This window comes from Pygocentrus nattereri, chromosome 18 (assembly GCF_015220715.1).
Source record: "Pygocentrus nattereri isolate fPygNat1 chromosome 18, fPygNat1.pri, whole genome shotgun sequence".
Lineage (NCBI taxonomy): Eukaryota > Metazoa > Chordata > Actinopteri > Characiformes > Serrasalmidae > Pygocentrus > Pygocentrus nattereri.
In genome coordinates this window covers 37427998-37441231 of record NC_051228.1, presented here as the reverse complement: position 1 = coordinate 37441231, position 13234 = coordinate 37427998, and the positions used below count along the sequence as shown (strand labels likewise).

At 42.3% G+C, this 13234-nt stretch overlaps 1 protein-coding gene across 11 annotated transcripts in view; it reads left to right on the top strand.

Annotated features, from left to right (window-relative positions):
• fryb (furry homolog b (Drosophila)) overlaps positions 1-13234 on the top strand; it is a 111629-nt gene that overhangs the window by 81876 nt on the left and 16519 nt on the right. For all 11 annotated transcript variants that reach the window (XM_037546980.1, XM_037546981.1, XM_037546974.1 and 8 more), the window contains exons 39-48: positions 1624-1809; positions 2905-3106; positions 4117-4238; positions 4706-4893; positions 5013-5107; positions 5850-6466; positions 6739-6836; positions 7329-7505; positions 8266-8406; positions 8571-8753. In XM_037546980.1, the coding sequence (XP_037402877.1) occupies positions 1624-1809; positions 2905-3106; positions 4117-4238; positions 4706-4893; positions 5013-5107; positions 5850-6466; positions 6739-6836; positions 7329-7505; positions 8266-8406; positions 8571-8753 (2009 nt within the window). The remainder of the gene's footprint in view (positions 1-1623; positions 1810-2904; positions 3107-4116; positions 4239-4705; positions 4894-5012; positions 5108-5849; positions 6467-6738; positions 6837-7328; positions 7506-8265; positions 8407-8570; positions 8754-13234) is intronic.

Here is a 13234-nt window from a genome sequence, read left to right as displayed (position 1 = left end):
AGGAAGCCTTTGCTGCCTTCACCCTCCTAGCGTTTATAGTATCGTGGAAATAACTGGGTAAAAATAAAAAATCTTCTTGATAAATCAGTAATGATTTTTTCAACATTGTGTGAGGAGAATAAGCATTTTAGATTACAGTAAGTGTTCGAGCTCAACAGATGCAGTAAGACACTTCCACATTATATCAAAAACTGAAAAACGGCACAGGACACAGCGGTCACTTTGTTGTGAGATTGTCTTGACCTGTTGGTCATACCGACCCAGTGCAAGCACACGGTTCAACATTAGCTAGGCAGGGTAGCATGTACATCTACCTAAATGATGAACTAACCTAACTTTGTGTAAATAGAGCTCAATATAGAAATATGTCCACATATGCAGTCGAGACTGACGCGGCTTTTTTCTGAATTTCTACAAACACCATTTCATTTTATAGTAAATGAGTTTGGGCTGGTTTATGTTTATGAACAGACGCCTACAGATCAACATAGTAAAGGAGCTCATCTGTGATCCTGAGTTTAAAGCCAGTTTTTATTCAACTTAAACTTGGAACTAAGTTGTAAATAAATCTGAAACTGAAACTTTGCTTGTGTGTAAAAAGTGATTTCAGAGCCACTCGGTTCTCCCTGATGGAAACTGTTTACCTTCAGTGTTTTGTGCTTCTGATCATTTTAATAGACGTCAGCGTCACTAATTAATGACGTTCTATTAAAAGACTGGTTTACCAAGAGAGACGCTGGAGGACTTTCACCTGAAATGAGTTCATGAAGCCAGTCTGGTTATAAAAATGATAACAGGACATCAGAGCCAGAATTACTCTTTTAGTACTTTTACTTTATACTTAAGTACATTTGAAGGGAAATACTTTAGTACTTTTACTCAAGTTTAGGTCTAGAGTAAGGACTTGTACTTTTACTGGAGGAATATTTTACCTTGGGTATCTCTACTTTAACTCAAGTACATGGTTTGTGTACTTTGTCCACCACTGTACATATACATATATATATATATATACACACATATGTGGGAGTGTGTATTTAACTTTCATTAAATTATCAGACTAATTGGTGTATTACTTAATCACTAATATGACCGATTGTAATAGACATGCTGCTTTTCTGTGTGTATTTATGTGTGTGTCATTGATGGCATCCTCCATGGGAAGGTCCTCTTTGGGCTGTTTGTTCTCTAGTCACGATGTCCCCAGCTGTAACCGAGGCTTTCAGGCAAGCTGAATAACATGGCCCAGCTATGCTAAAAATGTCAAAACTTCTACTGAAGGAAGAAAGGGGACGACGGCAGGGAGGGGAGAGAAATTCCTTCCACCCCTGGCTTATCTCTCTCAGACTCTTTGTGTCGTCATCACCCGCTGTCCTCAGTCTCTGTCACTCTGGACAGCTTTGTTTGGAAGTGTTTTTATGATATTTTATCTGCAGCCAAGATTATTACAGGAATGCTCCGATGCACATGTATGAAAATTTCTCATCTTAGGGAAAATCAGTCAGCTGAGTTCAGTTGTGTTTACTGATACAGTTCAGATCTCTTCCTCCTTTTTCCTGTTTCATTGTCTCTTAAGTCACTGTAACACTGGACATTGACTACTCTGTGTTTCGTCGTGCTCAGGTCTGGACCACTACCGGCCAGAGGTGTTTGAGCACAGCAAGCGGCTGCTCCTGCACCTGCTCATCGCCCTGTCCTGCAACAACAACTTCCAGGTCATTGCATCTGTGCTGCTGCTCACCAGAGAGATCAGCGACAACAAGACTCTCACTGTCAAGTCCAGCTTCCAGCCTGAGTACTTGCACACAGGTAGAGAAATCAAAAACTACAAACTGAAGCATAGAAATGTTGTGAAAAGTCCAACGGAGCACCAGAAGTTTTTCCCCAGAGGAATGTGCCAATACGGATCATGCTACCAATTCCCATTTATTTTACAACAACAATTCCTTCTTCCCACACATGTAGATTGAAACCCGACCCTGACACTATAACTTCTGCATAATTCCAGCTATGGCCAGCGCACTGCAGTCATGCCTGCAGCTAAAACATTTCCAAAACACCTACATATGAATTAACAGCTGATGCCATGTGATTTTAAGATATTTTGATGGAGTGATATACAGCCAGGGGTGGAGGTGATGATTATGATGTCAAAACATGAGCGATGTCTTATCTACAGATGGAAGAACAAACAGAGCAGGTCTGTCCAAAAACAATTTAGCAACCAACCAAGTTCGACAAGTGAACTTGAAACTATGTCAAACAGCTGTCTCTGCAGCCTCGCAGTGAAACAAGACGAGAGAGGGAGGTGAGGAGAAATAGAAACAGAGCAGGATAAGTTGTCATACCAGGTCGGGTTTTCGGTTTCTGGCTGCTATCCAACATTCCATTCCACATCAAGTTTAACCATGTTTTAATGACATATTTCCAGGTCTCCCTTTTCTTTGTTTACAGTGTTCATTAGAATGAGACATACTGACTCGTGCTGAAAGCTTCAGTCTTTTCAGAAAGTCTTACACCTCTGTGCTCGTGTGTCTCGAACAATAGGGTAGGTGTTAAATAAGTATTTTAGGGGAAGGTTTGCGCTTGTTCACACTGGCAGTCACATGCATATAGTAAGGCTTCATTCTTATGCTAAACAATGTCAGTAAATTCATTGGAACACTCATCATATCATGCACCAACAAACATTTGCATGTGGTGAAAATGCAACATTATTTTATTTGCCCGGTTGGTTGTATTGTTGTTTATTTGCCCGGTTGGTCTTATTGCGGGAAACAACATCACCTATCCACTGTGCTCCAGCAGCCTGAATTTTTTAAGGTAATAAAGATCAGTTTGTCCTCTGTTTCTCTGTCATATCCTGTATGTCACTTTAACAGTCCTCCTCCTCTCTTCATGCAGGTGGGCTGGATTTCCTTCGGGAGTGGCAGGCGTCTCCTGTGGCCGACTCGGGCCTTAGCTCCTCCTCCACCTCCTCCAGTGTGAGTCTGGGCGGCAGCGTGGGAAACCTCCCTCAGATCACCGCAGATCTGGAGGACCTGGATGAGTCTTCCAATGAGTCTGAGGAGAAGACCAACAAACTCATTGAGTTCCTCACCACCAGGTATAAGACATAACAGAGAAATAATCACCCATCTATCCACAGTCACGTCACTGGTTTGCTCAAAGTATTACTACTGGAGCTACTTCCTGCAGAGCCTAGTTCCAACCACAATTTCCCACACCTGCTCCAGCTAATCAGTGTCCACTTTTATCACTATTCTTCTCACCTATGAGTGAGCTTATACTAGTTTTGTGGTGCAAGGTCTAAAGATGGACCTCCCTAAGCCTTGGGTTCACTACACGACTTGAGAAGACTGGCCATCTCACACAATCAGTTTTTGCAGGTTTTTTGTGGCGACCGAAATATTAGGGATCACACACTGCTCAACTCTTAAGCTGCTGCCGAACCAAACAGACCTTGTGCGAATTTACACAAACTCTCACGTTCTCCCTTTACTAGGGGACCCAAATAAACAAACGTGGAGCTGCTGCTGCTGTTTTCTCTGCACGTTTGCACTTTGCACTCTTTTGTTTCATGTTGCGCCGTGATGTTCCTGGAGGAACCTGATTTCACTCTACTGTATACTTGATTCAACCCTAAACTCAATCCACACGTGAGAGACTTTTTGCATGTTTACTTGCCGTATTTTCTTCTTCCGTGCTCTCAGTTTTCATTGGCTGTTGCAGGAATGCGTTCAGATTGAGTCGTTGATCAGTTTACGACCAGCTCAGACTCAGCCAGACTGAGAATCGGGACTAAATCAGGGTAAAGGTCTTGTACTGTGACCTCAGCTCTAATGAACTGGACTAGACCAAATCAAGCCAATCCAAAGCTAAAACACCTGACAAATATCAGAAGGTAGTTTTAGATCTAACTAAAGCAGAAATCTAGTTTCTGATTTTGGAGTCAAATTTCCACCTATGCTGTAGGCCGAGTGTGTGCTATAGGCCATCATTTTAGAATTGGGTTATTGGCAGGATCATCTGCTAGCCGTGCCATTAACCCTGTTTGATCTTGGTGGTGGTTCTGTGGTGGCGCAGTGCCTGGAGTACTGTCCTGTCGTTACTCAGGGCCTTTGGACCACTGTGGTGCCACGAGGACATCACGCCGAAAAACCCCAACTCCAAGAGTGCCGATCAGCTCACCAACTTTCTACGCCATGTGGTGTCTGTATTCAGAGAGTCCAAGTCAGGTACGTGTCTCACCCACACTCTGACCCACAGGCCAAGGCAGTAGGGTCTATAAAGCTGCTCAGATCTGCCTGCGAAGTATCTGACTAATATTACCAATTGTGCACTAAATGTGAACCGTTCAAACTGTGTATTACATGCAAGTTAAATACACACAGATTAAAATCTCATATTGCTATTTTGGTTGGTTCACTCCAAAAAAAAATGATGGGTGCATTTCCTTGGATCATTACAGTGTGGTTTTCCTGATGCAGGTCTAACCCTTTAAAGCATTCCTTAACTACTATTAATTATTCAGTACTATGAAACAAATAATGAGAGTGAGAAACTGAAAGGTGGCACACAAATGGATTAAGGATTCAGAACATCTTAGACTAAAAAGGAGTGTCAACTGGAGTTAAACTCTGTATTTAATCTAGAACTAATGTCATTGTGCTTTGTAATGAGCATAGTTCTCCATGTGTCCCAGACTTCCACCTGGAGCAGCAGTTAAGTGACGTGGCTCTTCAGACCGCTCTGTGCAGCTCATCCCGACATTACGCAGGACGCTCCTTCCAGATCTTCAGAGCCCTCAGACAACCGCTTTCTGCTCACGCCGTCTCAGACCTGCTCTCACGGCTGGTGGAGGTGGTGGGAGAGCACGGCGATGAGGTTCAGGTATGTGCACGTCTGTGTGTGTGTGTTTGAAAATCTGTGCATGTGAATTTATGCCTTGTTTCGTTTTCGTTTGAGTGCAGGTTAGTTTTTTTTTTGTCTAACGTGATTGTCATCCTCAGGGTTATGTGATGGAGGTGTTGCTCACTCTGGAGTCAGTGGTGGACAATTTGGCTGAATGTCTCAAAAACAGTGACCTGATGGCAGCATTGACTAGGTGAGGCTTTAGTGCTACCTAATGCAAGGTATATCAATAGATCATTGCACCATCGTTAAAGGTAAAGTTCGATATAGTATTAGAACACTGTTAAAGGCGCAGTCTATATATGCAAAAAAAAAAATAGCCCATTTAAAATGCATTGTTCATTCACTGTTTCATCATGAATACCAACACATTTACATATAACAGCATGTTCAGCTGACAGCAGTTTAGTGCCGCTCATTTGTGCTGAAGTTTCAGGGAAGGTTGCAGCCCAGATTTTTTTGAATGATTGACAATACAGGGAATCCCATCAGAACAAAGCTCAGTCAAAGGCACAATAACAAAAACAGCCTGCTTAATTCTCAGGGTTAATGAGAGGTTGGAAAATGGTTGCGTAACACTGACTTTCAACTATGTTCGGTACGAAAAACTACACAAACATCATGAGTGGGACTGTGGTTAAATTTTCAGTGTGGCCAAATCTCGCTTCTGTGATTTTGGGAGATATACATGTCTTTAATTGGCACTATACAAGTTTTGAAGCACTTTTTAAGATAAGTAATTTTTGTTATGTTATGTTATGTATGACAACTTGTAGATCAAAACGTAGATTTAATAGTTGTAAACTATAGATAGAGATTTTTGTTACAGCTTTCTAGTTTCCTGCTAATTATTTAAAAATTGTTACATAGGACTGTCATGTTAGAATGATTCCAAGCTTTTAAACACACATTCATACCCACTTCTCTGGTCACAGAGCCTCGTCTCCAGACTTCCTCGTCAGCGGCAAACTGAATTGCAATCGCAAGAGCACTGGCCAGCTCAACCTTCTCCAGGAGGGCGGCACTGGCGAGCGCAGCCGACACCAGCGAAGCTACTCCGTCCCCAAGAAGTTTGGTGAGAGCGGGGAGCGCTCGTCCTCAGACCCCCCACGCAGCGCCACTCTGGACCGCATCCAGGCCTGCACCCAACAGGCTCTCGCTCGCTCAGCCCACAGTGCTTTGTCCTCTTCCTCCACCCGTGCCGACAGCAGCGCCGTCACAGATCCGTCCCATGCCAGCCACCCCTCCAACCTGCTGTCCACCATCTTCTGGGTGGCCGTTTCACTCATGGAGTCAGATTTTGAGTTTGAGTATCAGATGTCCCTGAGGCTGGTGCACAAGCTGCTGGCAAGGGTTCCTCTGGAGATGCCGGAGAACCGCGAGCGTCTGGAGAAGCTCCAGGCTCAGCTGAAGTGGAGTGGCTTTGCTGGCCTGCAGCAGCTGATGCTCAAGGGCTTCACTTCACCAGCCACTAGTGACCTCACTCTGCAGCTCTTCTGCCAGCTCACGCCTGTGTCCAGAGTGCCGGTGGTGGACACGTCTCAAGCTATAGGTGAACAACACTCATGCTCTTCAAAAATGTTTGTTTTTGTGGATCCTGTAATATCGTGTGAGTAGTAAGGTTTATTGTCATTCAGCCTGGAGTCATAAAAATTGGCAGAGTGAAGCTTCAGATTTAGAATCACTTTCCAGCATCCAGTGTGTCTAAAAGAACTGACTTGTTTTGTATAATGAGATGCCTCATGCATGTGATGGACTTTTAACATATTTTCTTTGTGTTCTGCCTTTCTTTGCTTTCTTTTTCTCTGCCTTGTCCTCACTCAGGCTTCCCTCTGAACGTGCTGTGTCTGCTTCCACACCTGGTGCAGCACTTTGACTCCCCAACTCAGTTCTGCAAGGAGAGTGCCGAACGGATAGCACAGGTCTCCCATAACATGCTTTCTAATCAAACCTGCCCGTTTTAAAGCTGCCCTGATGGGGGGACAACTAACTAAGAATGATTTTCAGTAGCAAATTATATATCCATGTCCAGAAACTGGTGTTGGAAGATTGTAAATCGCTGTTGTCAGAAGAAAACCTTGTATCTCCAAAATGGTAAATTTACCGGAGAAGGAAAACACATACTTTACTTTTAGTGCACATCAATGGAACCAGACATTGTTGACAAGACACGTAGTTTTGGGCTGGGTCTGTTGGTCCGTTCATCATGAAACTTTCAAATTAATTCAAAAACTGACAGAAATGAAGATAAGAGGGTTTTTTTCTGAGAGCAGCGATATGCAGTCCTTCTGCTGCTATTTCAAAAGAATGGTATATTACTGAGAACAATATTAAGAACGATGTTATTGTGGTGACGTCTTTTTTTTTCCTTTTCAAAATACTATGTGTGTGTGATGTTGTTTGTTGTGCTGCAGGTGTGTCTGGAGGAGAAGGAGAAGAACACAAAGCTTTCTCATCTAGCTCATGTAATGACTCTGTATAAAACCCGCTCCTACACTAGAGACCCCTTCTCCTGGGTCAGCGTGGTCTGCCGCTACCTGCACGAGGCCTTCTCTGACATCACACTCAACATGGTCACTTACATGGCTGAAGTGAGTGTCTGACTGGCATTTCCTTTCAATTCTGCCCAAAACTGAATGGCATTCGATGCTATGCAAAAACCGTAGGCAGCTGTTTACAACAGTTTGCGTTACTTTGGAATTTATTCTAATCTTAAAAGGTATTTTTACAAAAATGCAGGAAAAGTTGCAGGAATTTTTAACCTTGCAAGCTAGTTAGAAGAACAGATGTTTGGTTCCAGTACATCTGATTTATTTATTTATTTTAATTAATCTCTTATCTTCTCCTGATCTTAAGCTCTTATCAATTAAACCTCATTTTATTTTTATTATTATTTTTATCTTTTTTTGTTCACTCTCATTTTTAAATTTACTTTTAATTTAAAATGATTAAATATAGATATTATTTTCTTTCTCGTGTCAGTCCCTGTTTTTGTAAATGCTCGGCTACACTGAAAACGAGGGTAGCCCTCAATGTACTTCCGAGTCAAAATAAAGGTTGATTGATTGATTGACTGATTTAACTTAATAAAGGATTGATTATTGTAAATAATACAAGGCTGCTTCAGGGAGAGTTATAGATAGATAGATAGATAGATAGATAGATGGATGGATAGATACTTTATTGATCCCGAAGGAAATTTAGGACATTTATTATTTCCTATTAATGAATGAATACTATTATGAATATTAATGAATGAAAACTTTGTGTATTCATAATACTTCTATTTATTCTAATATGTTTTTGATAAGTGTTCTGACTGAATTGTGTACTGTCTCTCTCTGTCTCTAGTTATTGGATAAGGGCTTACCCAGCATGCAACAGCCTCTGCTACAGATCATCTACAGTCTGCTGAGTCACATGGATCTGGCAGGCATTCAGGTCAAACCCTTCAACGTGGAGGTGCTCAAAACCATTGAGAAGTTTGTACAGGTGTGTGTACAGGCATCTTCGGCGTGGTCACAGACCACTGCTTACTCTGTTCATTATTTATGTCTGTGGGTTTTATGTTGTGTTATTAGTCGTAAGGCTTCCTACGTTTATACATGATCATATGTGTATGAATGCCCATGTATGTGAGTTCATGTGTGTTGCAGACTGTCCACTGGAAGGAGGCTCTGAATGTGCTGAAGCTGGTCGTGTCTCGTTCAGCCAGTCTGTCCCTGCCTTCCTATGCTCATGGGGACCTGGCCAATCTGGAAGTCAGCCGCATGATGTGGGATGGCTCATCTAAAGCCCTGCCTGGCAAAACACTGGACTTCCACTTTGACATCTCAGAGGTAGAAGTAGTACACACAGTATATATATATATATATATATATATATATATCAGATTTTTTCCCAAGTCATTCTGGGTTTCTGTTGTTCCATTCATCATGAAATTTACACACAATGTAAAGAACAGCAGGCATTTTCAAACTATGTCAAAAACTGACAAATCACAAAAATGGAAATACATGGTTTTCTTCCGACAGCTATATATACACTAAATTGCTTGAGTGACATCTCATTCTTAATCCATAGGGTTTAATATGATGTCAGCCCACCCTTTGCAGCTATAACAGCTTAAACTTTTCTGGGAAAGCTTTCCACAGGGGTTAGGAGTGTGTTTATGGGAATTTTTGACAATTCTTCCAGAAGCGCATTTGTGAGGTCAGACACTGATGTTGGACGAGAAGGCCTGGCTCACAGTCTCCACTCTAATTCATCCCAAAGGTGTTCTATGGGGTTGAGGTCAGGACTCTGTGCAGGCCAGTCAAGTTCTTCCACACCAAACTGGCTCATCCATGTCTTTATGGACCTGCTTTGTGCATTGGTGCCCAGTCATGTTGGAACAGGAAGGGGCCGTCCCCAAACTGTTCCCACAAAGTTGGGGGCGTGAAATTGTCCAAAATCTCTTGGTGCTGAAGCTTTAAGAGTTCCTTTCATTGGAACTAAGGGGCCGAGCCCAACTCCTGAAAAACAACCCCACACCATGATCCCCCCTCCACCAAACTTTACAATCAGCACAATGCAGTCTGACAAGTACCGTCTCCTGGCAACCGCCAAACCAAGACTCGTCCATCGGATTCCCAGACGGAGAAGCGTGATTGGTCACTCCAGAGAACACGTCTCCGCTGCTCTAGAGTCCAGTGGCGGCGCTTTACACCACTGCATTCCACACTTTGCATTGCTCTTGGTGATGTAAGGCTTGGATGCAGCTGCTCGGCCATGGAAACCCATTCCATGGAGCTCTCTACGCTGTTCTTGAGCTGATCTGAAGGCCACATGGAGTTTGGAGGTCTGAAGTGATTGACTCTGCAGAAAGTCGGTGACCTCTGTGCACTATGACCCTCAGCATCCGCTGACCGCTCTGTCATTTTACCTGGACGACCACTTTGTGACTGAGTTGCTGTCGTTCCCAATCGCTTCCACTTTGTTATAATCCCACTGACAGTTGACTGTGGAATATTTAGTAGTGAGGAAATTTCACGACTGGACTTGCTGCACAGGTGGCGTCCGATCACGGCACCACGCTGGAATTCACTGAGCTCCTGAGAGCGATATATAATTATATATATATATATATATATATATATATATATATATATATATATATATATATATATATATATATATATATATATATATATATATATATATATATAATTTAAAAGCATTTATCTTGGCAATAAGGATGTTTTTGCTTGTAAAATCAGGATTTTTTTTAGCCAAACCAGGTGCTAAATAATAATAACTGTAGCTGGGCTGCTGCGAGGAGAGGTTTGGAAATGACTGAATAAACACACTGACAGGTGTAAAATCACTACTTATTGTATTAATGTTATTAATGTTATAATGCTTTTCAAAGCAAAAGCAAATATTTGCTTGCTAACAAAATAAATAGCTTTTTTAAATAACAAGTTCTCAGTGTTATATATTTGAATATAATATATTCAGTATAATACAATACAATGGAATATAATATAATTCCATTGTCAGAAAGGTAAATGGAGTATGTAACAAGCATTACCTCAAACACTGGTACCACAGCAGCAGTTGGTTAGCAAGCGTGTGAAGATGGTGAATAATTGCTGTAACAACATTCATTTAATAGCAGATTTCACATTTTCCACCACATGGCCAACAGTGTCTGAAGCCTTGGTTTTGTATCAGGTGAACAGGTGGACATCATCTCCACTGTTATTTTTTTGTTTGCTCTGTCAACTACTCGTTTTCCCCTGCACACACATTTTCCGTGTAACCTGAGTACTCGGACTAAGGAGAGTGTTCTGCTTTTAATCCTCGAGGCATGGATGTGCTGTGTCTGCACCACCATTCTAAAAATCAGACACAGGTGCTTTATACACTAGCCATGTTTACCAGCCTGATAATCCGTTAATAATCCGACTAATAGCTCAATCGGAATAGAATACGTCCATGTAAGAGAGGCCAATCGGAATACAATTTCTATCCGATTGAACGAGGTGGGTAAACCTCTAAATAATCCATTAAATAGAAGAATAATAGCCGTGTAAACGCCTGAATCCGATTACACTCCAATCGGAACGTGGAAGAACGTTCTGCGCATGCTCGGCGCGTCACAGCAAAAGGTTTATACCGGTCAACACGGCGGAGCAGAAACTGACCTGTAGAGGAGACGAGGTTCATACTCTGAGCTTTAAAAGACGGCGGTGGGACGGACGGCCAGCTTATGTGTCTCAGAGCACGACGTCTTCCTTTATAAGTACATATGAAGGACGTTTTTCTGAGTCTGACGTCAGTTTAAAGCCATTAAAAACACAAGCGCACCAACTGGAAACTCATCTCACGCCGACTGGACCTCGTCATTCTGCATCGGATTGCTTGTAGTGGGCATGTAAACGAAGATTTTCATCAGATTGTTGAGTAGAGTGAGCGTAAACACCTCAGTCTGAATCTGAATTGGCAAAAACCTTGCATGTAAACATCGGCACTGTTAGAAATAAAGATGCAGTGCAGGTACATTTTTCATTCATCAGAGTACAAACAATTTTAATGTACCCTGAAAGGTTCTACAGTGGTTCTAAGGTCTGATTGTGGAGCTTAAATCAGTTCCTCCAGGTGAAAAGTTGGTATTTGTTCCTTTTCATAACCGAATGTTTTAAAACAGAGCAGTAGAGTAAAAGCCTGGAGGCGAGGCGGGGCGGGGTGTGTGGAGTCAGTCCAGCTTAGAACAGAGCATTTCAGTGGATTATGGTTCAGTTATGATCCCTGACTGAAGATATTAAGATGTACTTTTAAGGGAACCACCCCAGTCACAGTTTACTACCTTTATTTCTGAGAGTTAGAGAGAAAATTACCTGCTTAGTGACTCAGTTTGCTTTCAAAAGACGAACTGCAGACTGACCGATAATGATTTTTAGGCCGGATGTTCAGCATCCAGACAAATTAAGGTCAAACGCCAAAATAAAATGATTAAGTCACAAATGTATCAAGATGTCTTGTGTTTCTAATTGCTCACCAGGATAGCCTAAAACCCGGCTTTGGGTGGAGTGCTGAAGGCTAATGCGATCCTGCGTGTAATTTTGTCAGTGGAGCCTCCTGAATTCCAGGAAATTGTTTCAGACTTGAAAGGGCCAAGGAAATGTTTTGGGCCTGTTCTTCTCCCAGCACAGCACGAGACATCAACAGGCCTGAGGATATCCAGGACAATATTTAAATGACTAGCCTTTGTGTTAGGTCAGGAATTGCTTTCTGGGAATCTCACAGGATGAAAATATTGATCTGCACTACAAACAAACTCCACTCAGTGAAAGAAAAACGGACAATGATAGGCTCTATGCCTGCAGTGCCTTAGGAATGCACTGCATATCTTTTTCCCATATTGTTCTCCGCCTTGTGGAGACACCTGTGCTCACAGTTTTGTGGTTCCTCTCAACCTGAGTTTATCATTATCTTAATATTAGGTCCTTCTTGTGCTGTGTGTGGTGAGTGTCTCCAGGGCTGGAGTTGGGTTGTGTTTCCCAGCCTCGTGCTCTGACCCGATGAAAGCAGCGATATCCTGTCCAGATGGAGTGAGCGTAAACTGATAAAGACCTCAGTAATTAGTCTGTTTTTCCACATGAACTTACAGTGCTTATCTACAGGAAGGCTAGATTGCTGGTGCTGGGTGGCTGTGAGTCACAGCTCCTGGAGAGTTTCAGTCCATTATGCTAGTGTGTGTGTAAGGCCAGCAGATTGTGCGGGTTCTGTCTACGAGCGTGTTTGCATAGCCTTGCTGGTAAGCATGTGTTGATGTTTGGATGTGAGGATGTGTGTCTTGAAGCTGTATTGCCGTACTTGGTTATTAGCTTGAGATGTTTATTTTGAGGAGCCTGTAAGAAAAAATAATATTTTGATGTTTTGAATGTACATTTTGGGTGTGTCCTAAAACCTAGTGAGCTCTCTTAGTAGCCGCTGTCTAGGAAGGCAGCTGTTCCAGTAGTAGGCAGCATTCCTACCGTCATCTGACAGATAAATGAGATTCTCTAGTTAGACAGCAAGGATGTCACCGCTTGCTCTCGTCCACTGCACGAGACCGGCGTTTACTTACCTCAGGTGTCACCAACGTGGATCCTGCTCTGGTGGTTTAAATAGCGATTTTAATTGCATTTGCTCTGAATGAAACAGCAAAATAGACAACAGTTGTGGTCAAACTAGCTGTATTTGTTTTTAATTATAGCCTAAAAATGTAGTTCTTCAAGGTTCTTAAAAAAATGGTGCTAAACATGGTACAGAGAAGTTCTGTGTGTGGTGAAAC